Source organism: Arachis ipaensis, chromosome B2 (genome assembly GCF_059453495.1).
Source record: "Arachis ipaensis isolate K30076 ecotype BB chromosome B2, ASM5945349v1, whole genome shotgun sequence".
NCBI lineage: Eukaryota > Viridiplantae > Streptophyta > Magnoliopsida > Fabales > Fabaceae > Arachis > Arachis ipaensis.
The window spans coordinates 112,043,058-112,070,691 of NC_142437.1; the positions used below are offsets into that span (position 1 = coordinate 112,043,058).

Below are 27,634 nucleotides of genomic sequence, written 5' to 3' on the forward strand. Positions count from 1 at the left end.
TGATTAAAGAATTGAAGAAGCAAAGTTTGAGTTGAATACAATAATTATCAATTGGCTAGATATTGCTAGAAGCTAACATATTGGAAGCTTAGAAGATTTTTAAAGAACATTCAAGAGAATAGTACAACTATAAGTTGCACTCATCATCTCCATATTAAAAGAATGAAGAATCATGAATTGGAAGTTTCAAGATTGATGATTAAGAATTTGAAGTAAAATTGAACAAGGAATTAACTAGTCAAAGGTTAGTTGTTATAAGAATTATTATTTTATTATAAAAGTTTACCTATATAAAGACTTCATATGTATATGTTGTTATCCATATTTCTATGAACCAAAATACTTAGTGTTTGTTTTAAAAAAATTCTTTCCTTATTATTATGAGTGTTAGTGAGTTTGAGAGATTAAAAATATGATACCGTCATTTATGAGTGAATGATCATAGGCCTAATTAAGTGTGGATATTATACTTGGATGACCATATGAGAGACTAGCCCTAGCAGCCTCCACCTTCTCCATCGCCGTCGGCCAGAGGGTGCTCAAGATGGAAGCTTTGACCTCTCTCACGGTACCCTTTCAGGCCTTTTCATCCTCTTCTAGACCCAGAAGCTGGATTACCCCAATCCAAATGAATGTTTCTAGAAGAAAGCCCTTTTTCTCTTTCTCTGTCCGTGCTCAGGTAAATTTATTTTACCACCGTAAATTTTATATCTTTTGTGGGGTTTTGTTGTGCATTGATATGGGAATCTCTCAATTTTTTATGGGTATGTTGATTTTTCATTTTGAAGTTGTGTTCAATTGGTGTATATATTGCAGAGTCTTGGAACCCCAGTTGATTTTATCATTGGTTTTGTGAATGTTTTGAATTGTTGTTTCCTCCCGCTCCTAAGTTGGATTTCATGTGGTTCACTTGATTTGAATTAGATTAGAACCATTTGAATTAGTCAATTGCAACTAGCTGAATTTGACTAATCCAAAAATTCCAAATGATGAAATTGATTCTAATAATTAGCCTTAATAAGCTGTGAATGTTAATATATGTTATAGAAGTAGAATTTGGGTTCAATTGGAATGTAGAATGGAGAACACTGCCTTTTAATTTTGGACGAACCCTGATAAGTTTTTTAAACCATATGGTTCTGTGGATGGTTTGGTTAGGTGGAGTCTACTGAGGGTTCGGCTACAATTGCTGCAACCTCTGCTGAATCTGTGGTAGAGGCACTGAAAGTGAAGGAGTGGGAAGTGGGAATGTTTCAAGATGAAGTTGCTGCTAGCCAGGGTATAAGGATAAGGAGGAGACCACCAACAGGACCTCCTTTGCATTACGTAGGACCCTTCGAATTCCGATTGCAGAATGAGGGTAATACACCCCGTAACATTTTGGAAGAGATTGTGTGGAACAAGGATGTAGAAGTTTCACAGGTATGATGGTTGATTTGCTTTATTCTCAATTTTTTTCTGTATATATATATATATATATATATATTTTGAAAGAAACTGCTTTAATGCTGAATTATATCTGATTTCCAGCTTAAAGAAAGAAAACCCCTCATTTCTCTGAAGAAGGACCTTCAAAATGCTCCTCCTACGCGTGATTTTATTGGTGCTTTGAGGGCGGCAAATGAACGAACTGGACTTCCGGGGTTGATAGCCGAAGTGAAGAAGGCTTCGCCAAGTAGAGGTGTCTTGAGAGAGAACTTTGATCCAGTAAGTCCATTTTGTTTTTATGCCTAGAATTGTTATATTTCTTGTTTCTTTGTAACACCTTTCAAGTTGTTACATTATGAGTGCTTGATTTGAGTTATGTTTGCAATGATAGGTCTTGAATTATTTCATGCTGTATCAATTTCTTCATTGGAGCATCTTAAGCCTTTTGCTTCCCTCTTATCTCTTACCCTCTGAATTATTTTTATCCTTTTGTCATGACCACTAAAATGAGTTGTTTGTTTCCTCATGATATTGCTCTTGTTTGCTTATCTTATAGGTTGAAATTGCTCAAGCTTACGAGCGAGGTGGAGTGGCATGTCTAAGTGTTCTGACAGATCAAAAGTATTTTAAGGTAAACAACTAACTTAAAAATTGTTAGAAACTCATTACAATACTTGGTCAAGTGTGAAGTTGGTCTTATTCGGCCACTAAATAATAACTGACTCTTGATTCTGGCTTATTGATTCAGGGATGCTTTGAAAACCTCGAGCTAATAAGAAAGGCTGGAGTAAAGGTTTGTTTTCTGAATTTGGTTTCATGCTTTATGTAGGTCATTTTATTGACTCTTAAAAAATATGCAGTGTCCTTTGTTGTGCAAAGAGTTCATCATAGATGCATGGCAACTCTATTATGCTCGAATCAAAGGTGCAGATGCGGTCCTTCTAATTGCCGCTGTTTTGCCTGATCTTGACATAAAATACATGATTAAGATATGCAAAATACTTGGACTGGCAGCACTTGTTGAGGTATGGGTAGTGTTTCTTTATTCCATCCCCTTAATTTCATGTAACATCCAACATTAAATAACCCTTGTGATCTTACTGATATATGATGTTACTTATGAATTTAACCATGTTATATAGTGTAAACTTGTCCTTTGTGTGGACCTGATTTGAGTCTTGAGGTGTGAATAGTGCATATGTACAAATTTAATTCGTTAACGTAATGATTTTCTTTTCTTGAAGGCAAGAGGTTGATTGTTGTGTGGTATAGATTGACTAAATTGGAGTTAGGCTGAAACCATGTTACCTTTAATCAAAACCATGAATTACTATAAAAGGTTTCATGAATGTGATACTCAAATCTGTTTGGCATGTTCTTGTTTGTTATTACCTCATAGTCCTACGTCAACTCGGTACTGAATGTCTTATTTCGTGATGGTTCTGAGGAAAGAAACCCTTTTCTTATTTTGAAAATCTCATGATTTTTTTCATCTAGGTGCATGACGAGAAGGAATTCGATCGTGTTCTTGGCATAGAGGGGATTGAGCTTATTGGCATCAACAATCGGAATCTTGGTATGCCTTACCATTTGTCTTTCATCCTTTTTGGTCAATTTTTTATTATATATAAACTTTCGAGGCTAGGATCATCAATGATTTTGCTTTACCTTTATCGGCTTGCAGAAACATTCGAGGTGGATATCGCCAATACGAAGAAACTTCTTGAAGGAGAGCGAGGCAAAATTGTCCGTGAGAGAAACATAATTGTAAGTAGCCTTCTTTGTTAATTACAGTTGTATGAAAGAGATGTTATCTGATTTTGAAAACCATTCTAATGGTTTTATGGCTTCTTCAGATGGTAGGAGAATCTGGTCTGTTCACACCAAATGATATTGCATATGTACAAGAAGCAGGTGTTAAAGCTGTAAGTATTGCAAGTTTAATATGTCCATATAAAGTGATTTTTTTAACTTAATTTTTTTATCCAACGTGTTTGCAAGCAATTGTGTCATATAATGTTAATGTGCAAGAATTTTACTTTTATGCAGGTTTTGGTTGGAGAGTCTATTGTAAAACAAAATGATCCGGGGAAGGGAATCACCAGCTTGTTTGGCAAGGATATATCTCTAAGTTGATTTCACCAAACATTTCTTCAGATATTATTTATTATCCTCCTTTCAAAATTATCTCTCCTGTTTCACCAACTGTTTTACGACGATGACGACAATGACGACGTTGAAGAAAAATTGTACAGAAGAAAAAAGATTATGATGATGATGAAAGAAGAAAATGAGAACGAGAAGGTGGAGGTGGAGGAAGAGGAAGTGATAATAATAATCATGATCATGATAATGAAGGAGGAGGAGAAGGAGAAGGAGAAGGAAGAAGAGGAGGAGGAGGAGGAAGAAAAAGAATGTACGAAGAAAAAATTAAGTGTATATAAATTTGAATTGGTTGGACTTGATTAAAAAAAAATTAGTTATTTAGTATTTCTGTTAAATTAAAATGTACACCATGTTAGCTTTTATTAACATGTTATTTTATTAGTATTAACAAACTAATGATATCGGAACAAAATCAAATATTTTAAATTAGAACTAATCGAACAAAAATTACACAGACACGGATAACAACTTAATTAATTATTATTATTATTATTATTCAGGTTGATTTTGTCCTTGTTTCCTTATCCCCTGTTTCTTTTACTAGACTTTCTTTCTTTTTTGTTTTTGTCTGAAAAAATTCATTTTTCTTTTGTTATTCTTTAGTTCGACAAATTAAAAATTAATTTATTATAGATTTGAGTTTTATTTAAGGATTTGCTGTTAGCTAATAAATTACTGTATGTATAAAGCAGAATTTTAACATCTAATACTTACTTAAACACACTAATAAAATTAGACTAGTCTAAGTTTGAAAATTTTATTCTTCTCTGCTGAAGAATAATACAACATGAAGGGAAATTCTAAGGCCTAGTAGCAGGCCCATATGAAAACTTGTCCAACCTGACCCAAAATGAAAAAAAAAAAAACCTCCTACATGTTAACACAGCAACAAAATAAATAGACATCAGCATGTAACCGAAAAAAAAAAAAATAGACATCAGCATATCCTCTATCTATCTTTGAATTATATTCTGGAATTTCACAACTGCAGCAAATTGAAGATTATCCATATTTGTTATATAATGTGTGGAACAGAATTGATTTGACCTAATTCCTTTAAATTATCACTTTTTGTTCCTTGTGAGTTGGAATTTGGGGTCCATTCTATCATTCTTTTAAATTTCATTATAGTTAATTATTCAAGAACAAACATATAGCTGTACAATCATCAACTGCAGCATTAGGACACTTGACTTTCCAGGCTTGAAGGGCATGCTTTACTAATGTTTTTGCTGCTTCTGACCTCTTCCTTGCTGAACTAATTATGTTAATTACTTCTTCATTTGTTAGCACATCCCATATCTGTGAATATCATAAAAATAATTAAGTATATATAAAAAATTAATTTTGAATTAACTAACATTAACTAATTTTTTATTATAATTCTTTTTTTAATGCTCATTTTTCAAAAGATTTGGAGTTTAAATTTAAAAATTTATGATAAAATGTAAGTTTAAAAAATGTTTAATTACTCCACTAGTCCCTATAGTTTTATCGAATTTTCAATTAGGTCCCTATAATTTTTTTTTCTTTTTAATTGGGTTTTTAGTGCTTGTTTGGGCGTCATTATTTTGATAAAAAAAGATTTTTTTTCAATGAAAAAAGATCTTTTTTTTTATTTTTTAGCGTGTTTGGCAAATTTCTAGTAGTAAAAGTAAAAGCACTAGAAAAATAAAAAAAAAACATCTTTTTTGAGAAGCTGTAATTTACATCTTTTTTTAAAAGATCTTTTTCTCTTAAAAAAAAGATATTTTTCATGTAATAAATAAACAAAAAAGTACTTTTATATTATTATACCCAAACATAATTGATAGATAAAAAGATCTTTTTACATGAGATATCCAAACATAAAATTACTTTTACTTTTCTATAAGATCTTTTAAAAAAAAGATAACTCGAAAAAAGATCTTTTCTTAGAAGCTCACCCAAACAAGCTCTTATATCATATCAGATTTTGTAATTAAGTCCCTGCTGTTACAAAAATATTGTAACCAACTAAATATTCTGTTAAACAAAATAGAATATTCATTCAAGCGTTGGACATATTCGTCTTGTTTAACAGAATATTCTGTTAATTCCAATATTTTTGTCACGGCAAAGATTTAATTATAAAATTTGATATGATATAGAGATCCAATTGAAAAGAAAAAAAGTATAAGGACCAAATTGAAAATTCAGTAAAATTATAAGGATCGATAGAATAGTTAAACCTTTAAAAAATTTACTGATATTTGTTAAAAAAAAATTAATTCTCTAATTAAAATCATATAATAATAGTATAGTCATTTAATATGCCAGTCTCTTTATTTTAGCTAAAATAAAAATGTGTAATACTACATGTACACTAAAATCAGCTACCAAAATCAGTCACCAGTATAAAATATATGTTAGAATACAAATACACTTTAAAAATAAATTAAACCACACATATTTATATACAAATACATTGGTGACTGATTTTAGTGACTGATTTTGGTATACAAATAACATTTTTGAATAAAAAATTATTATTTCAATAATGTATATACTTACTCCATCAGAGGCCAAAACCACAAATTCATCTTGTTTGTTAATTCTTCTATAGATTACATCAGGAACTGAGATGAGACCATAATCTTTTAGGCAGAAATCTCCAAATGATCTTGTCATAGCCAAGCCAGGACAATCTTCTTCAGCCATCCATATTCTATTTATACCACTTGGATCATCTTTTGATGGAAAGATTCTGCCTCCACACTTAGTTATTCTTGAAGCTTCACCTGATTATATGAGTGACAATCATAAGAAAGGTATTTATTAACCATAGTAGACTTGATTTTGATTTTGATTTTCATAGGCATGAAAGAATGGCACATCAATTATGACCTTTTATGAAAAATATTTTATCAAATAAAAGTATTTTTTTATACAATCCAAAAAAAAATATATATTGAAGCTATTTTTAATTGAAAATATCCAAACATATAAGCTAATACTCACATCAATTATATCAAAATTATTATACAAATAACAGCTCATTAAAAACAATGTTAATGTTATTAGAAACTGCTGCTAAATGTTTTATGGCACCCAATATTGGAGTACTTGCATTGGCAAAACCGCCACTAAATTTGTCACTATTTGGTTTCAAAACCGCCTGAAAATCCTGTAGTATATTATTTTCAAACATACATCTAAATATTTGTATATGTGAAATAATAAATATATATAATTTTTTCAAAGTGTATTTTTCCAAAAGTTTCATGTTTTAACTCCTCAAGAACAAATAAATAAGCCAAATGGAATTAAAAGCTAAACAAGTGATTTTTTCTAGATTTATAAATAAACTTTAATACTTACTTGGAATATTTGGTTTTAGGTCAACGGTAAGTTGAATAGGAATTCGAAAATTGTCATCTGTTTTTGTGCAAAGAATTGCACGAGAATCTCCTAAATTACCAATTATCAACTGATTTTCCTAAAAATTTTTGAAAAAGTAATGTAATAATTAATATAATATAATTTTATGAATTAAGAATTTATATCATCAGATTATAAGTTACAATAAAAAAAACTGCAAATATTAATAGTTAGTAATAATGCAATTGTGATATTTTCAATTATACCTGCTTAACTATAGTGACAGCAGTGCTACCGCCACTAAAGCTACCAATGTAAACGTTCTGAGCAAGATCTCTATCCATTTCACTAAAAGACTTCAAAAAGCTTCCCTCCCATGAAACACAAGGCATGTTTTGGTTTTCATCACCATTGATATCCAATCCAAGTTGGCTCTTACTAATTTGCTGTGACATTTTGATTGATGTGGAGAGTTTTGAAGGAAGATTATTGCATATGGTTTGTGCATATTTGTGCCCTTGAGGACCATGACCATCGAACACACCACAAAATATCATGTCTTTTTCTCCAGTGAAGTTCTGAGTATACATCATATATATTGAAGATAACAATTTACTTGCCCTAGCTAATTCATCATTTGATCATATAAATTTGTGTGTGCAAATGATTGAGATTGATTATTGAAAAAAAAAAAAAGAAGAAAAATTTTAATAAAATGATAGAGGCAGAAAAATGAGACACATAAAGAATCGGCCACGCTTTTAAAATGCTACTATAACAACTTTATTGGCACGCTTTAAAAGCGTGCCTGTTTCTCTCTATGGCTACGTAAAAAGCATGGATAAATCTCGAATCAATTGTCACCCTAATAAAAACGTGGCTATAGACCTCTTTCGCCACGTTTTTTAAGCGTAACAAGAAAAAACATGGTCAAATCTGTAATCAATCACCACCTTCATAAAAGTGTGGCCATTGACCACTTTTGACCACGCTTTTAAAGCTTAGCAAAAAAAAGCGTGATCATTGACTTTTTTTCGTAGTGATATAATTAAACAAGTATGTCAATTATTTCATAAGATACTGATATTTCAATAATTTTAATCATAATTTTAGTTTTATATATATAATTAATCTGAGATTAATGTTTAAAACTATTAGAAGATGGATATTTAAAATACCTAAAAGATTAATCCTATTAATTATACCTCCCAAACTGTCATTGCATCTTGATTCACTTCTTTTTGACCCTTTTGGGAATACATTGATACAAATTTAGAGGATCCACTTAACATAACCTTGGCTCCACAATGTCCATATCTATATGGTAAATAATCATTTGAATTATTTGAATCAGAGTCATCAGCATCATACACTTTTCGTCCAATAGAAACTTGACACGTACAAGCATTTCCCATATATCTACCAATAGATTTCTGGATAAAAGAACCAATAATGTGTAGGAAAAAATGAGTTATTTTTTTTCTTTGGGGGTGGGGGAGGAAAATTATGATTGGGAGTTTGGATAAAAGTGAAAGGTCAAGAGAAGGATTTTTTTTTCTTTTGTCATTTAATTTATAATAAGGTTAGGATTAGAGACACATTATAGTTTGAGTTGGCTCAATCCTAATTCGGTTCAAGATTTTCGTAATGGATATACTATTTTAATCAATAAAAATCTGTATATTCTTTGAAAATTTAACTGTTAACAGCTCCATTTATTGTGGCAACGACTAATGTTGTTAGAAGAGAGAGTTTTCACGCACTGAAATAAAAAGAAAATATTAGGATGCTAACATTTCTTTTTTTCGGAAAAAATTAGAAGTTCGTTAGAATTATATTGGCTCAAATACATGATAAATATAAAAGAAAAATATTAATCATTTAAAATTTTTCATTAGAGAAAACATCAAGAAAATAAGGAAAAAGAAAACATAAAAGCAAGCAGAACATAAAACAAAATTTTACTTATTATTGTAAAAACAATGTACAAATATATATAAATTTTTGTGCTTAAATAATTCAATCAACTCAAACTTAAGTATTAACTTAACATATTTCTATAATGAATTGTATGATTGCATGAGGCAAATAACATTGGTCTTTGAAAAAATACTGTGGTATATTCTTTTGATTAAAATAATATTAAAATTTAATTTTACTATATTATTAATAGTTTAAAATATTTATATGTCCAATCACATGCTCAAATCAACGCATGCCCAAATTCAATCTTATGTCTCAAAGCAAATTAAACTAATAAAAAAAATCTACTGACTCAAATGCATGGATATAAAAAAATAATAATAAAAGATGTACAACCTTTTTTACCACTTTTTAAAACTCTTGACATGTATTTTCTACTCTTAAACACGAGACAGTAATGCACTAACAAGTTCATTTCTCACTATTCATAATGTGGAAGAGTAAAGTATCAAAATTCTCGTTAGGAAAAATCAAATCATTTTAAAATCATCCATAAAAAACCAAAATCCAACAACACCACCAACAATAATAATAATAATATCATTTTGCTCTAACAAATTTGTCAAATAAATTAACCATTTTGTGTTTTTGGGTGAAACTTTTGTTATTTATAATACTATTTCAACGACCTTTTTTTGTTTACAAATTTATATTACTTCATTATCTTTATACGAAACTAATGTATCAATAAGTACATGTTTCTATTGATTTACTCTTTTATTTATTTTTTATTAAATATATATATAAATAAAATTAGTTGAAATGACAAATAATTTGGGGGTAAAGTAATATTTTTGTCTTTAATATTTTGGTCAAATTTTAATTTGGTATCTAACGCTTTAGTGTGTGTTTGGATTGAGGTTTGTCAAACTAGAGTTTGAATGAGAGATTTTATAAAATTGATTTTGAATAGAAGTAAGTTTATACCAACATGATTTATGTTTGTCAATTTTATACTAAAACTGATTTTGATAAAATGAATATTGTTTGGATAATATTAGTTAAAATCACTTTTAGATAGATAATTAGTTAATTATTAAAAAAAATATAATATTAAATTATAATATTATTTTTTGAAATATATTTAATTTTTTTAGTATTTTTTATATAGTATTTTTTATAATACTCTATTTTATTTAGTATATTATAATTTTTTACTATTATAATAAAATTAATTTTTATTTATAAAATTAAAAATAACATATAAAAATTGACAACCTTTTAAATATTTTTTAATAAAAATTAATATTTATTTATTAAATTAAAAATAACATATAAAATAACATATTTTAATATTTTTTTAAATACTCTCAATAATCTTATTTTTATTATTGTTTTAGGTTCTAATTTTTTATTAGTTATATTTTTATCATTATTTATAATTAATTTTTATTTAATTTACCATTTCTAATAAAAACAATAATACATATTATAAAAAATTAGAATAATAAATAATGCACAAAAATTACAATGATAAAATTTACAATATCAAATAAAAAATATTCTATAATTATTTTAATATTCTCAGTATTCTTTTATTTAATATTATTTTGGACGATAAAATTTTATTACTTATGACTCTATTGTTATGTATGATCAATTTTTTTATGTACTTCGTCCTTTTTAATAAAATCAATAATTCATATTATAACAAAATTACAACAAAAATTTAATAAAAATAAAAAATCAAAATATAAAAAATAATAAAAAAATTATGAAAAAAATTATTAAAGCCAATAATCACAAGCAACAAACTTAAACGCCTGTTAAGTGAACGCAGAAGTTACAATTTTTTGCTTTTAAGAGAACCCACTTTTAGGATGTAAAATCACTTCTGTGTTCAGAAAAAAAAGGTTAAACGTGTTTAGTATTTGACAAACACACCCTTAATCGTCTTATCTTTATCCCAACAAATTTTATGTTCAATGTTATCTTCCATTATTTAACACTAATAGTTGATAGAATGAGCGATGTGAATTTAATAATATTACTAGTTAAGTCATATCTTCTTCTATATGTTAGAAAAACATAACCAAAATATTCTTGTAATACTTTTTCTCTTTAATTTATTTTTATACAAAACTTCAAATACTAATAATCAATCATTAATGTTCCAAAATCAAAGAAAAGTCTTTTATATGGTAGATAGATTTTACTTACATAATGAAATTAAATGCTATTAACTTTTCAATATACAAATTGTTTATATCAGATTTAATGGTGTGACACTGAATATGTTTAAAACTTTTTGGGATTGAAATAGGAAGTTTAAAAGTTTTGGGGACTGAAATATAGTAGGAATGTCAGCGAGGTAGGACAAAGGCGGAAATATTATTTTCCATCTCCATCTCTCTAATAGTTCTAGTTCTGACTAATTATTAATTTCTATAGGAATAGAGTTGAAAGTAGTTATTCTATACAAAACAGTAAGATTTTATACAAAAAATCTAAATGACACAAAAGTAACTTCTTTCAAAATGACGCAATAGAGGACATCATAGCAATGGATAAGGTAGGAGATGCGACGACAGAGAGGAGAATGAACACGGTGACAGAGTTGTAGAAAGGAACGCCATTAAATTTAAATTTACCAACTTAAATAAGATAGATTTGAATTCAAATCTCTTAAATTTAAAATAAAAAAAACACATACTTAAATTCGGAAATGGATCCTCTCCGGTTTTTTCAACACTTGAGAAAATGCAGTGTGATCTCTCACCAGTTGTTTCTTTACTGGAGAGGATCCACTCCCCTTAAATTCAAATTTTATCTTAAAATTTAAATTTTAAATTTTTGAAATAACAAAAAAAAACTAAATAAATAACAAAAAATATTTTGAGATGAAGAACGAAAACTATTTCTTAAAGAAGAATCAATTGCATGAATTAGAAATAGAAAAAATAATTGCATTAATCTATAGACTAACAGAGCTTCTCACCTTAATATAGGAGAATTAAAAACTCATGCTTGTTCTTGAAATTCTTAAGAAATTGAAAACTGTAAAGTGGTGAAAAAGAGAAGAGAGTCAGCGATCGAGAGAAAGAGTCCCTTCTCTATGAGTGATCTCACTTATTTATACTAAAATTTCTACTGATTCAAATTCAAATTCTAAAACTAATCTTATTTTAACCAGAGTAGTTAAGATAACTTCCTAATTTAAATTTAAAAAACTTAAATAATATCTTTTTCTAATTAAAAAATAAATTCAAATACAAATTAAATACACGAGATTGATTGATTTGCTGAGGACGTGGGGACCACCTTGAGTGCAGGAACTGGCGCCAACTTGAAGTCGTGGCGTTTGGCGCCAAGGTTGCTTCGCGGACTGGTACTAAACGCCAATGTCACAGCGTTTAGCGCCATGATTCTAGAAAGAAAGTATAATTTATTATATATCGTTGAAAAGCTCTAAAAGCTGGCTTTCTAATGCCGCTGAAATCGCATTATTTGGACCTCTATAGTTCAAGTTATGCTCGTTGGAGTATGAAGAAGTCATAGTTGATAGCATTTACAAATTCTCTCTGCACTTGTCTTCAATTCTTGGTTTCTCCTTGTGCTTTTGCTTCTCTTTTCCTAAAATTTTTCTAAAAGAATACCAAGAAAATCAAAGTACTAATAAAATAATCTTAAAAATCATATAATTACTAAGCAAAAGTCATGAATTTTTTTATAAAAAATGTCTACGTACTTAAGATGCAGACCCAATTAAAATTGGGGCTAAACTTTGAAATCAAAATAACACTTTAACCAATAATTTATACCTTAACTAAGGTTTTGGATTTAACTCTTGAAAATATAAAAAATAAAATATAGTTGTGCCACTAATCATTCTCATATCTTCATTATATACGGTACGGTATAGAAACATGAATGAATTTTACATTTTGAAGGTAGCAATAAAATGTCCATTAGAAATTATATGGACTCATCAAGCTACAAAAGGACGTGATTAATTTGGAAAGAAAAAGAAGGTACCAATTGCCAAATGGAAAAGCAAAGAATTGCGAAATTTGAACCACAAACAAAAGTCGTCTTCAGTGAATTGGAAAATTCTCATAACCCCACAAATACAGAGAATAAAGGACCCGACATGTCAAGAGATGTTAGTTACAACACAAGCTTAATCCCCACCATATTCGCCACATTTACGTCATTTTTTGGGGCATTCATTTAAAGAGCTTCATTCATAGTTTCGTACCAAATACTTGAATTGATATATATCATGAACAATTGAAGTTCAATAATATTGTATTGATTTATATATTAATGTGGGGTTGATTTTCTTTCTTTGACAAGTAATCTGCTTAAAATATTGAGAATATAGAAAAAAAAAAAAGTTCTGTTAATATATCTACAACATACAATATTTACATATGTTTAAATTGATTATTAAGAAGAGAATAAAATGTGATCAAAATTCATCGAAATTAGAATGAAACTAAAAGAACAAATATTTTTATTTTATTTTATTGTTTTGGTAAAACATAATTCCATCTCAAACCTTTTAGATTGGGGCAAATAAAAAAATGAGAATAACGTCTAATTCGAACAAGTCTTTTGAAATTTCTGTAAGTCTAAGAAAATTACTTAGATTCTTGGTTAAAAAGAAGAAGAAAGCATGATAAATTGGTATAGGGTTTAGTTAAATAAACTTCTTTAGTTGTATTCCTTGAAACTACCATCCTTTTGTCATACCATGTTAATTATGTTGTTTAAGTTCTCCTTATTGGTTGATGTGCGTTGATAACAATGTGGAACCTTCTAGAAAGCAATTTTTAGTTGCTGTTTTCACTATTACATTAACATTAGGGTAACCAGGTATTTTAATTTCTAATGTTTCCACTACCTTTTAATTTCGTTTTTAATATTTAAAAATATTCTATTTTTAATCAAGCAATTAAAATAAAATAAAATAAAACGTCAAAAAAAAAAATATGAGTTCTTAAATATAAGAAACAGAATTATAACTAACGACTTAGCTCAAAAGTTAAGAATTAAATCGATACTTTATTCTTAAAAAATAATAAAAAATATATACATATTAAAAATTAATTACCAAATTAACCTTTATATATTTATGTATGTTTAATTTACATATATTATTTCAAATATTTTGAATTTTATATATTTCATATTCTAATATGAATTTTATATAAATAATTAATTAATAACTAATTTTTTTATACACATCATATAATTAAAAAATAAAATAAAATATCACAAAACAAGATTCTTTTCTCTTGCATGGAGTTCATCTTTTTCTTGCAACCATCAAGAGACCTTAAAATTTAAATAGAATCAATGCGCCCAAACCCCACAGGCCACCAAGAACAGTAAGCTAGAAAAAGTGACAATATATATTGTTCTGATTTCCCTACTTGGTAATAGTTACGCTTTTTTTTTCCCCCTCATTTTGTTAATTCATTAATCTCCAAATACTTAAAAAGAAAAAGAGAATTTATATCAAAAGTCCCATAAGATTTTATAGACTCAAATAATATGCCCAATTACAAATTGCCCGTAACATCAAGTAAAGGGTAAAGAGCAGATCGATTATTGGAACTTGGAAATTTATAATTTTGGGGACAGAATAAAGTGTGACTGTGACATAAAACAACGTTTGCTTCATTGCAGTGGCAAATAAAGTTGCGTTGGATGCAAGATACATTACTCATACTATTCCACCGCTATCATAAGAAACAAGATTTCTGTGAACCAAGCTATATTTATTGCATAATTTTGATCTTCAAATTGCATCATTTTCATAAGTAACATGCTTAATAATTGTATACGGACACAGCAAGTGCAAATTATTCATTCATATCAGTTTGTTGTTTCATCTTTTGTAGCTTTCTTTAAATGCAGAGAAAACCACCTCACAGAAACTTCAACAACCACGTGTTTAGTTTCACATGGCGGCGCTCATAATTAATGATACATTGTATTAGATCAATCTATCTTGAAAGAATCAATATATCAATGATATATTAGAGAGTTTAACTAATATAAAAAAGTATTAAAATTATTCTTAGTGAACAATTTCAAACTTTTTAATAAAAACATAATAAATATGAATTTAGTAAAAAAAATTTAATTTTCATGCACTATTAAAATAATTTTATACAAACAACTAATTAGATATTATTTTATTTGTAAAAATAACTCATTTTTATCATATATTATCATGTTAACAAAACTAATTAAATTTTAAATAATTATTTAAATATATAAATCTGATTAGATAACATATATTATCGGTATATTAAAATTTAAATTGTCAAAATGGACTTATATATAAACAATATGATAAAAATACTAATGAAATAAACCTATTTTGACAACTTAATCATGTGAGAAATAAGATGTTAGATTTGAGTTGTCGATCTTCAAATATATATAGACAATAGACAACTTAATCATGTGAGATATATAGATGTTAGATGTGAGTTGTTGATGATTACTAATGAAATAAGCACATTTTGGCAACTTAATCATGTGAGATATAAGATGTTAGATGTGAGTTGTTCATCTCCAAATATATATAGATAATATGACGGAATTACTAATGAAATAAGTCCATTTTAGCAACTTAAATCAAAATTCAGACATGAGAATTCGGTATAAATTCGGATTATAAACCATAAAAGGACACTCAAAAAAAAATTCCCGAAATTTTATTATTTGATACATTTAAACTACTCATTCTACAACAATCTAAGAAAATAACAGGTTGGAGTATCCATTACTAAATTTACTATATGTATACAAGAAAATTATGAGACTTTGGGATTTGGAAACAAAATGCAATTGATGTATAAAGAGATGATTTTCATTCTCATTTGCAACTGTTACAGGTAATGAAATTTGTAAAACAGAGGAATCTTCTGTGTTTGCTGAAACTATGAAGAAAAAACATGTAGAAACAGTAATGATACAGGAAGTGTGTATGATCACATGGAAATCGTTACCACCATTGATGAACAAGAACACCACTTTGTCTAAGAGAAGTGAATAGCTGCAAGCATTGATCATATGTTTTCTCATACTTTGGACTCCTTTGTCCAGGGCAACACCTCTGCCACCTATTGTAATGGCACTCAAGAAAAATCTCATCAACCAAACATATGGCACCGGTTTCAAACAACCTTGGAATAAGATCAAACTCAGTACCCTCAACGTCCATCTTCATAACAACAAAATCATTCTCCGAAACCGTGTTCTTCAGCCAATCGGCAAAATCAAAGCCTTGAATCCTCTCAATCTCACCACCATCGAACCCACCGGGATTCTTCACCGGTTGAATCCTTCCCATCCCTCTTCCTTTCGCAGCTGCAACCTTCTCCTTGTCGCCAGGATCGCCATTAATCTCAAATGTCAAGGTCTCATTCTTCACCCAAGCAGCATATGGAAGCAATGTGATCCCTTTCTTCAACTCATACTCCTTGTGAAAATGCTTATCTGCTTCAATTGCATACACATGGAAGGTCTTGTTCTGTTTCGGATACTGCTTTCTAAACCAGCTCCCAATGCTAGAGCCATAGCTTCTAGCTCCAACATCAACATACACATACCTATTCTTGAAACTAATATCAACCATTGAAGGAAGGTACTTTATGTTCTTCACATTCCTCTTGAGAGTGATCCATGGTTTCAATGGTTCCTCTTCAATCAAAGGCTCAGCATGGTTAACCAATTCTTGCTTGTACCCAGGAACATAGCATTTTCCGTTAGAACTGGAACCTGATTTGGGATCAGAACTAACCCTAGCACCTTCTTTTCTCAGAACAAGTTCTCTAATGTGAGGCATTGATGAATCAAACCCTTCTATATCATGAGATTTTTCTACTTTGCAACAATTGAATAAATCGACAAATGAATTGAAGCTGTAAGTATCGTTTGCCTTTACATGGAAAACAGCAATACCTCCCGGTCGCAGCGTCCGGCCGACCTCCGCCGCGAACTCAACCGGCGCCGATGACCGCTCAATCCCTCCGGCGGCGGAGAAGATGAAATCGAACGAATCCTCGCCAAACGGAATCCGCTTACCCTCGCCGGACTTCACCAGCGGCTTCGACGGTTTTTTCGCAATTCCGACGGCGTCAACGACGCCGATCTCCCTCAGCGCCACGACGTCTTGTCCAGCCGGAGATTCCACGCAGAGCGACTTCGACTCCGGAGAGAGGTAACCTCCGGCCATGAGGTCCTGGAACACCGAGGAGTAGAACCGCACGGCGCCGATCCACTCCTTGCTAGTTTCGCCAGAAGATACGGCGATGGTGCGTGCGGCGAGGGGGCCTCGGCCGGATCCGGCGCCGGCGACGGCGAGGTTAACTCTCTGCGGGATAGAGAAGAAGCAGAAATCGCCGACGGTGCAGGATTCTCCGGCGACAGTAATGACGTAAGCGAAACGTACAATGACAACAAAAACACCGAAGACTAGTAACCGTACCATTACGTTCCGGAAGAAGCCCGGTTTCCCTAAGGCAGGTTCCATAGAACCCGATTCTGCACCCTCGCTCTCGAAAATTAGGTATGTATGTATGTATAGAAAAAAATGTATGATTATGAACAATTGAGCACTCAGAAATTGAAGGAAAAAAGAATGAATGGAATGTCTGAAGAAAATTTATTCAAAAGAAAAATGGCGTTTGGTGTATCTGGTTTTTATCGGCTGCAGAAGCGAGCAGAGGTGTGGTTTGCTCCGACGAGTGAACGTTTTATGGTGATGGCAATGATTGGAAAATTGAGAGGGTGGCGAAGGGCAAATCGGGAATTCATGTTTCTTATTTTTGTCAACGGCTCTCTCTTCTTTTCTTTTCTTTTCTTTCCTATGGAGCAGTAGCAGCGAAGAACGAGTCCATGACTCAGAGGAGGGTGTGTTTGTGTGTTGTGTGTGACTCGGTTTTGGTGTTTTCTTTAGAAAAAGGGAACGCGGACACAGAAGCGTAATTGAAGGAAGTAAAGGGAACGCGTTTGATTCAAATTACGAGAATGCCATGGTGAGGTTTCTTCATCCTTTTCTTTCTTTATTTTTTTTTTCGCTTTTTTCTTTTTGCCATTTATGGATAACAAGATGTCAAGTTGGCATGATACAAAATTCCAGAAGCCCTGATTTGTCAGTTTCGGAAGCATTTACATCTTCATGTCTGTATTTGATGGGCTGTTTACTTACATCACTCAATCTTATCCTATAGAGAATTAGTACTTTCTAATTAATTATTAAATATATTTTAGAATTTAATTTTCATACTTTATATATAATTAAAATATTTGAAAGATTGGTGTATAACTATGTTTTTTTAATTATATATAATTTATAAAAAATTTATTATTTTCAAAATTTAGATTCATAATTTTTTAGTTAAATTATAAATTATTTTTTAGGAGTGTTCAAATCCAAACCAATCCAAATTAAATCGCTCATCTAATCCAATCCAAACTGAAAACTGATTAAAACCGCACTAATTCGGATTTGATTGGATCTTATTTTTTGCAAACTGTTGGATCGGATCGGATTTTAGATCTACTTTTCACAACCGATCCAATCCAATTCAAACCGCACAATATATTATATTATTATTTTATTATTATGTTTACAATTATACTTATAACATATTCAATTTGTTATATAGTTTTATATTTTTTATGTATTATTATTTAATAGATATTTTATATTCAAAATGTGATTTATTTATTTATTTTAACTAACTTATAATTTTATTTCTATTGTTATGTTACCGTTAGTTTTTTAAGATATTGTTATGATTTACTATGTCATTGTTGGTTATTTGAAATTTGATGTTGAGACTTGTTATATATATTTAATTTTTTTAATTTACAAAACCGCAAATCCAATCCAATCCAAACCGCTAAAAATTGGATCAAGATCGGATCGAATTTTTTTAAAAAAATCATCTAATCCAAACCGCACCGCAAGTAAATATATTGTTCAGATCGGATGAATCTTTTACTCAAAACCGATCCAAACCGCACCGCAAACACCCCTATTATTTATTTATAATTTTAACTAATTTTATTTTTATTAAGATAAAATTTTATCCCTAATATTTACGATTTTTTCAAAAATACTTCTAATATTTAATTACATTCAATTTTATTTCTAACGTTTTTAATTTGAGTCAAATTATTTCTGTACATTAATTTCATGTAAAACAGTAGAAACAAAATTAAAAATTTTTAAGAATAATTTTAATACAAATCGAAAACGTTAGGATAAAATTGAATTATTTAAAAATATTAGAGATAAAATTAAATAAAATTAAATGTTAAAGATATTTTTAGAAAAAATTACAAATATTAAAAAAAATAAAATCAATAAATATGATTCTTAACATAAAAAATTATCACGATAATTAATTGTATATATCACATTGATAAAGATATATTTTAAATTTATTATTTAAAAATTGTGTAACTACATAAATTTAATTAAATAATGGTATAAAATTCTATTCATTCTAAGTGCATCACAATAAAAGTATATATTTTATTAATATTTATATCATGATCCAAAGTTAAAGTTATGGTCCAAATAACCTGATTCAATTTTACAAAAAATTATTAAAATTTACACACGCGTCAATTTACCTTATTTATTCAAAATACGGGTGTCACTTCTATCCGACTTGTATAGCAAGTAAGATATTGTTAAACATCATTTTTACTAATTCATAGTTTATCCATTATTTTAATGTGAAATAATTTTTTAAATATTAGAAAAAAATTGCTCATTGTTAGAAGTGGAAAAATTCATAAGTGATAGTAAAATTATTATCTACTTCTATAAATATTTTATTAAATTTAAGTGTTTTTAATTTTAATTCACTTAAATTTGTTTTAAACAGTTTTTAATTTAAATATTAAAATTTTTTACTGATATTTCTATCATCATCAAATGAGAATGTCGATTATCCACTATCTCAACGAACAAGTCAGAACTTTCACTAAAAAATTCTGAATCATATATCTAAACTCATATTTTTCTTGATTTCAAGTATTATTTTAAAACAGTTAATATTTTAAATTAATTAATAATTATTTTTATTATTGTTTTTGAAAATAACTTTTTCTTTCAGTAAAGAATCCCGGGATGGAAAGAATAATATATAGAAAGTTGACTAATTTAATTTGAAGATGCATGGGTTACACTATTATTAATTGATCACTTAATTTCAACGATTTAGTCATTTAATGTTCTGATATCATAGAAGTTATCTATAATTTTCATATATTAATCTTAAAATGGTTTAATTTTTTGTTAAAATTTTGTGTTCATATTATTTTTAGGAGACTTTTTAAATAAATTTTAATTTAAAATTAATGTATTCTTCCATTCAAGGTCCTCTAGGCTCTATATATATATATACTTGCAAACTATTTCCAAAATTATTTAAAACAATATAAAATAATTGTTCGCCACTCTATTATGTGCGGTTCAAATTAAAAAAAAAAAAAAAAAAAAAAAAAAAAAAAAAAAAAAACTATATTGTTCATTTAATTTTGTGTACCATTTCTTATAGAGCAAGAAAACCCTTCATCAACTCGAGAAGAACGTGGAAACCTATACAGATCCAAGTAATTATTAAGGTCTAAGTAATATGTATTTTAAATGTTTTTTTATATATAAAAAAATATTAGTATTTTTTTTTTTAAAAATAAGATTATTTAGTATAATTACATGTGAATGAATTTTGTCTATACAGAGCCAACACCCAAAGTGTTTGTTGCAACACATGTTTTGCGTGTTGGGTATGTGTCATCATTCTTGACAATACACAGGAAGCGTATTGACATTTTTTTACATATTCATACTATAATACATTTCAAATATTAATATTAAACCAAAATATCAATTTCATATCTATATTAAAAAATTTTTCTGTATTTTAAAGATATATACACCTAAGATGTATTGATAAAAAATTTTAATTTTTTACTTTATTAAATGTATGATAAGTATTAAAAATTTTTAAATATTTGTAATTTTGTATATATATTTTAGAAGGTTTTAATAAAATTAATAATTTTAATATATATTTTTAGAATAGATGTTAATTAAAATGCTGGATCCATTTCGCATCTGACAATTTTGGAATACTCTCAATTGGTTTTATCATTTTATGAAAATTAAAGGATAATTGAGTAAATATTTGACAATAATAATTAGAAAATTAGTAAATAATATTCTAAGAGAGCAAAATGATAGAAGAATCTGGAAGTGTCTGACACAAAATGAGTGCTCTCCATGTGTCCAATTATTACCAGAAAGAATAGTATGATTATTAAGAATTATTAAGAAATAGAATATAACAATGGAAAGTCAAAAGGTAGGGAAATGTGAAGAGAGTAATGAGAAGCTGATAAGAAACCAGAGGAATCACATGGAGGCGGAGATAACTAATGAGCGAGTCACAGACCGAGTCAGACTCACTCACGGGTTAGAAAGACACGCGTGACGCGTTAGGAGAGGGTTCGGTTCCGGTGCGCGGTGGGTGGGCGCACGAGCCATGAAAGTAACAAAACCATTTTCATAGCCGTTAGAGTTTGTTTTAGACTTTAGACTTATCTGATGCTCGTGAGTGAAATGACCAGAAGACCCTCATTATTATTCGCCAGTGGTGGTCCATACGACAGGTCGTTTTGTTCTGGTTCCAGGTTGTCCATACAAACTCTTATTTGCCGGTTTTTCTTGTGATGGAGTTTTTTGTAATCACCTAGAAAGATTTATCAAAAGTTTCTCTTGCAATCTAGGAAGTTATTCCATCATGCATGCTGAATTCTGAGGCACTATTAAGGGTTTTTAGATCGCTACAGCAATTGAGTTTCGTCATCTCATTGTTAGAATCAATTTCGATAATGGCAATTAATTTTAGAGAAAATTTCACTCTCTTTTTTTGTGAGATGTTAAAATGACACTCTCATCTCTTTTATTTTATAAATATATATTCTTCTCCTTTCTAACTTTTAAAAAATCTTTTCTTTAATTCATTTTAAATTTTTTGTGTTAACTAATATTAAATTTATCTATTTTAAAAAAAATAAATTATTTTTTAAAAAAATATCCATTAACAAAAATTTTATTTTTTTATCATTAAATTTTATTTACTAAATTTAATAAATTATTTTTTTATTGATTAAATTATATTTTTATCAAAATATTTTTAAAAAAATTAATAATTAAATTATTTTTTCTAAGATACATACCTTTCAATAATTTTTTAATTATTAAATTGTGATTTTATCAAAATTTTTGTTAACAATTATTTTTATATTTTACTATTAATTTTTCAATATTAATATATATTATTTTAATATTAAATAAAAAAATCTTACCACTGTTAATATGTATAACAATTAATATATATTGATATTGAAAAATAATCTTACTAAAATTTTTTATTTAATGTTAAAATAATATATATAAATATCAAAAAATTAATAGTAAAATATAAAAAAATTGTTAACGAAAATTTTGGTAAAATTATAATTTAATAATTAAAAAATTATTGAAGGGTATTTTAGAAAAAAAATATAATTTAATCAATAAAAGAATAATTTATTAGAGAGTATTTTGGTAAGCAAAATTTAATGATAAAAAATAAAATTTTTGCTAATGGGTTTTTTTTAAATAATTTATTTTTTCTTAAAAAATGAATAAAGTTAACACAAAAAGTTTTAAATGGATTAAAGAAAAAGTTTTTTAAAAGTTAAACGGGAGGGAAATGTATATTTATAAAATAGAAAGAAGAGGAATGTCATTTTAGCATCAAGAGAGGGGGCGGAATTTTCTCTTAATTTTATTTGAGAAAGTTGCTCTTCTTTTCATCCTTGTGACACTCTTTGCAAATATCAAGAATTTGTATGCCCATATCCATCATATTTAGTGGAATCAAACCTTTCGTAAAGCGACATTACCAGAATCTTTATATTAGCCCGGATTTTGATGGGTTAACGACGAACATAATTTTTAGTAATAGAATTAGTGACGAATAAAAGAGTATGGATAACTCGTCATTAATTGGTGATGCTAGGATTTAGCGACACTCTTTACACGATCTGTTGTTAACTCGAATTCAGGAAATTAATTTTTTATTTATGATGATAGCAATGGATTTGACTATTTTCATTTTGGTCCCTGAGATTCACACGATTATTTATTTTGGTCTTCGAAATTCAAAATTACCTATCCTGGTCCTGCAGATTCAAGTCCGGGCACCAATGTGATCTCTCGACTCTTTCCGGCGATGACTAGGCAAACGGAGTGCTGAGATGGCACTCTCCTTGCCATGCTGGATGATGAGTAAACGACGTCGTTTACCTTTGGCGTCCAAACAAGTCAAAAATATCGTCGCTTTGTATATGAAGGGAGAAGAAACGATGAAGACCCAAAATAAAGTATTATTCTTCTTTTCTACCTCCATTATTCTTCATTTCTGACTTGTTTGGGCGCTAAGGATAAATGACGTCGTTTGCTCATCATCCAGCGTGGCAGGGATGGTGAGATCTCAGCACTCCATTTGCCTAGTCATCGTCAAAAAGAGTCAAGGGACCATATTGGTGTCCAGACTTGAATCTAGAGGATCAATATAGATAATTTTGAATTTTGAGGACCAAAATAAGTAGTTACGTGAATCTCAAGGACCAAAATTGGGATTTAGTAATAATCAACTCCGGTGTAGAAGTTGAGAATGGATCCATATGTGTTCATCCTATAAGTCTCTATACTTCACATATTTTGTGATCCGTTAGTAATTTTGAGAAGATTTAAAGAAAGAATATCTAAGGATCTTAACCTAAGGTTTGATTTGAATCCTCTTTAAAGAAATTAGAAGAATATTTAAGATTTTTAATTGGTGAGATATTTAATTGAGTCATTTTTTAGTCTGAAAAGACTTGATACAATAGTATTTAGGGTAAAGGACAAATAGGTCCCTAACCTTTTAAAATGCGGACATTTTCGTCCCTCAAGATTGGAAAATACATTTCGATCCCTCACCATGTAAATTCTGTGACAATTAAGTCTTTCCGTGGAATTGGTGCTCGAAACGGTAACGGAGATTGCTGAGGTGGAGGGATGGAGAGTGATGTGTCCGTTACGATTGCTGAAGTGGATGGGGAACAAATTGTTGGAGAATGAATTGGTCCTTAATGACCAAAACGACACCGTATGCATCCACACTTTCATGCCCATCATCCCAGACCTTTTCTTCTTCATCTTCTTGTTCCATGGCAGTTTCATCGCGCCCTTTCTTCCTCTCTCGTCTCACAGACCTCTCACTCCACAATCCTTTCATCCCATGGTTCTAGCCAGTGCAGCAAAAATAGCTAACAGAAGCTCTAACATGAAGTAAATATAGAAACAGTACATGCCAAAAATGACTTTTGGATGGATCTGATCACTGTAATCATACAGTTTCACCAAAGAAGCCAAAAGAATGGCCTTTATTGCATATGGTAAAAGTGGCGTGTGACCTTTGCTGGGGTTGGTAGGAGATGTCTTTTCTTTACTCTGATTATTGGCTTTTGGCATTTCTGAAGATGGATTGGTCACAAAATGTGAACTTTTGGAATATTTTGATGGATCTAGGCTTTTGCCATCTTGAGAGGTTTTGGATCTGATGTGTGGTTGATTCTGGAATAGGCAAATTCTTTCGGTTTTGATAGTCATTTATCACCACCAGAAAATAGAGATCTCCGGGCCAAAGCAGGTACTGAAATGAACTGGTCTACATATCAAACTGCAGCAGCAGGAATGTGTGATTCTACTGACTTCAGTATCTCTTCACCAACTTGTTTGCATCCAACCAGCTTCTGCGTAACACAATCCAAACATCAAGTTAGTCACCAAGGAAACTACAAGCTACTTCAGAGAAACCAAGAAAAAAAAAGTGAAAACTGTAAGCAACACATTAACTTAGATGTCCCTCCCACACAATCTTTTTTCCATCCTTCTTTATGAAAGAAACCCCTCCAACATAATCTCACATCAAATAATTGTGAAAGTTCTGAATCATTGGATATATTTTTCACATGTGTTGGCTCAATCGACTATTCTGAATCATTGTATAATAATAAAATCTGTAATCAAATAGTGCACATGAATTCTCTTCCACTTAAGTATTCAACCAAGGTCAACAACTTTGACGAATTCTATTGCAACTATAGCTTTTTGTTTATATTTCACTCACAAATCACAAGCAAGTTATAATTTATATAAAAGATTTAACCCTATGAATCAGGGAACAGCAACTAGAAATTCAGTATAATGAGCGAGGAACCGAAGGAGGACTGACCGCTAGTGAGTTCCCTCACAACCATGAGATCAACACCTTCAGCAACCTCTTTCTTAAGGGTTGAAGCATCCACTAACTAGAGGATAACCAGCACAAATAAAAAGGCATGCAGATTATTTTCATGTGAGAAGAAGCAGCTGATTAGTACCTGTGGGAAGACAGTGGCTAGTCTGAGATTTGTAAAAATTTGAAGGCCAGATCGGAGCTGAAGCAACCCAGTCTCTGACTTCAGATGTTTCTCGTTTTTATCCCATTTATAGCCTCCAATGGCACCAAGAAGAACAGCATCGGATTGCTTCGAAACAGCAAGGGTCTCGTCGGGCATGGGGACTCCGGTGGCGTCCAATGCAGCGCCTCCTAGAAGCATCTCTTGGAACTCGTATGTGATTCCTGATGCAATAAGGAGGGGGGATAAGGAAAATTGTGGGATTTTGAAGAGTGAAAGAGCGGATGAAGTTGGGAAAAGGGAAATGGGGAGGATACCTTTGAAGGTGCCGGCGAGAACAAGAACGTCTTTTGCGACGGAAATGACTTCGGGGCCGATGCCATCGCCGGGGAGGAAGGTGATGGTGTAGGACGCGAGAGAGAGGAAGAAATGGCGCGATGAAACTAGGAAGAAGATGAAGAAGAAGAGGTCTGGGATGATAGGCATGAAAGTGGGGATGCATACGGCGTCGTTTTGGTCATTAAGGACCAATTTGTCCTCCAACAATTTGTTCCCCATCCACCTTAGCAACCGTAACGGACACATCACTCTCCACCCCTCCATCTCAGCAATCTCCATTACCGTTTCGAGCACCAATTCCACGGAAGGACTTAATTGTCACATAATTTACATGGTGAGGGATCGAAATGTATTTTCCAATCTTGATGGACGAAAATGTCCGCGTTTTAAAAGGTTAGGGACCTATTTGTCCTTTACCCTAGTATTTAACATTTCTAACTTAATAGGATATCTAATATGAATCTTACCTAAAAAGATCAATTGCATATTTAAAATGAAAAAGTTTAGGGGATCAACAACTTTATTAAATTCTGACTAGTTGTAATTAGCAAAAAAAAAAAGTGAGTAATTCCACACCATTAAAAATATTATTGATAACTACTTGATAACTACAAATCACAAAAGTTACTGACCCTAACACTCCTCATTTAAAATTATTAGTTGGTGAAGTATCCAATCAAATCACATTGTAATTCTTAAAAGACTTCAAAAACATTATCAAAAGCTTTTAAGTTGTGTTGTGATATAATTTTAGTCGAAATAATAGTTATAGAAAACTTAAACAAAGAATGTTCTTTGTACTGTCATCCTAATAATAAAACTCATATGTCACCATTTTATTAAGACTTGAGTATTAACATAGAAATATTTTCTAAGAACTAATTTAATTTACACGTTGATGGTTTCAAAAACTCAAAACGAGATTCACTCATTATACATAATAATTACACTAGGATATATAGGTTTTGTCCATCTTTCTAATTCTTCACTACTCAATATACATAATTACATACAGACATGAATCAAAATAATTTTATTAACGATTAGATGAAAAAAAAAGAAAAGAAAAATAAATTAAAGAAGGAAGATCATGGATGCATGTGAAGAAATCTAAACTCTAAAGCAATTGATATTCTTTTTTTGTAATGTAATTTCCTATTAAACCCGGGCATTTCCCAAAAAAACAAAAACATTTAGGTCCAGAGATGACTAGCCACTAATATTATGAAAATTGATGATCAATGATTGTTGTTAGCTTTATTAACTCATAATTGTCAACAACTCCTTAAATTTACAACTAACTATAATCCATTACAGGAAAAAAAAAAAGGTTAGATTATGGATGACAGAAGAACTTTCCCTACAAACCTTTAACTAATTTCCTTCTTTCAATATATATTTGACTTTAGTAGAAGGTATAGGAAAGGGAAAAGGAGCTAATATGCTTATTGCCCCCATGTGAATTAAAGTTCCCGTAGCAAATTTATTTAGGTTTTTTTTTTTTTTGGATACAAATTTAGGTTTTATTAACTTATCTACTAATTAATGTAACGAACTTGGCCCTAAAAAGATTCAGTTTATGATCAAATGGCATTCGGAAAAAAATAACGTTTTAATTCTTCGAAAATAATTTCATTATCAGTTTGATAAAATACGTTAATAAAGAAAAAAAAAACTCGAAAATGACTCTTGTTCATACCCTGACCCAATGATAAGGCCCAGGTCCAAACGAAAGGCCCAATCCAAAGGATTAAGCCTCGCTCTATACCGACCTTCACCCCACGAAGTTGGTTCCTACTACAACTTGCTCTAAAGAAGTCGGGACGAAGATTAGCTGGCAGATAAACACCCATTCAAATGAGTAACTGCCCCTAAAATCTCTCTACCCACTTCCTGGAGC

At 29.9% G+C, this 27,634-nt stretch overlaps 3 protein-coding genes across 3 annotated transcripts; 1 reads left to right on the top strand and 2 right to left on the bottom strand.

Annotated features, from left to right (window-relative positions):
• Positions 1 to 306: 306 nt before the first annotated feature.
• Positions 307 to 3,929, top strand: LOC107625818 (indole-3-glycerol phosphate synthase, chloroplastic-like). The gene is made up of 10 exons (XM_088503795.1): positions 307 to 679; positions 1,159 to 1,422; positions 1,531 to 1,707; positions 1,985 to 2,059; positions 2,177 to 2,221; positions 2,289 to 2,453; positions 2,926 to 3,004; positions 3,113 to 3,195; positions 3,285 to 3,353; positions 3,478 to 3,929. Exons 1-10 carry the CDS (start codon positions 545 to 547, stop codon positions 3,562 to 3,564), a joined length of 1,179 nt encoding a protein of 392 aa, XP_088359921.1. The 5' UTR covers positions 307 to 544; the 3' UTR covers positions 3,565 to 3,929.
• Positions 3,930 to 4,725: 796 nt separating this feature from the next.
• LOC107627724 (putative protein phosphatase 2C 65) lies at positions 4,726 to 8,348 on the bottom strand. The gene is made up of 5 exons (XM_016330546.3): positions 8,139 to 8,348; positions 7,200 to 7,511; positions 6,934 to 7,051; positions 6,127 to 6,353; positions 4,726 to 4,896 (listed from the first exon to the last, which is right to left on the bottom strand). Exons 1-5 carry the CDS (start codon positions 8,346 to 8,348, stop codon positions 4,726 to 4,728), a joined length of 1,038 nt encoding a protein of 345 aa, XP_016186032.1.
• A 7,357-nt stretch (positions 8,349 to 15,705) lies between these two features.
• LOC107625823 (methyltransferase) lies at positions 15,706 to 17,931 on the bottom strand. Its single transcript, XM_016328544.3, has one exon. The coding sequence runs from the start codon at positions 17,408 to 17,410 to the stop codon at positions 15,881 to 15,883; it is 1,530 nt and encodes a 509-aa protein (XP_016184030.1). The 5' UTR covers positions 17,411 to 17,931; the 3' UTR covers positions 15,706 to 15,880.
• Positions 17,932 to 27,634: the final 9,703 nt, after the last annotated feature.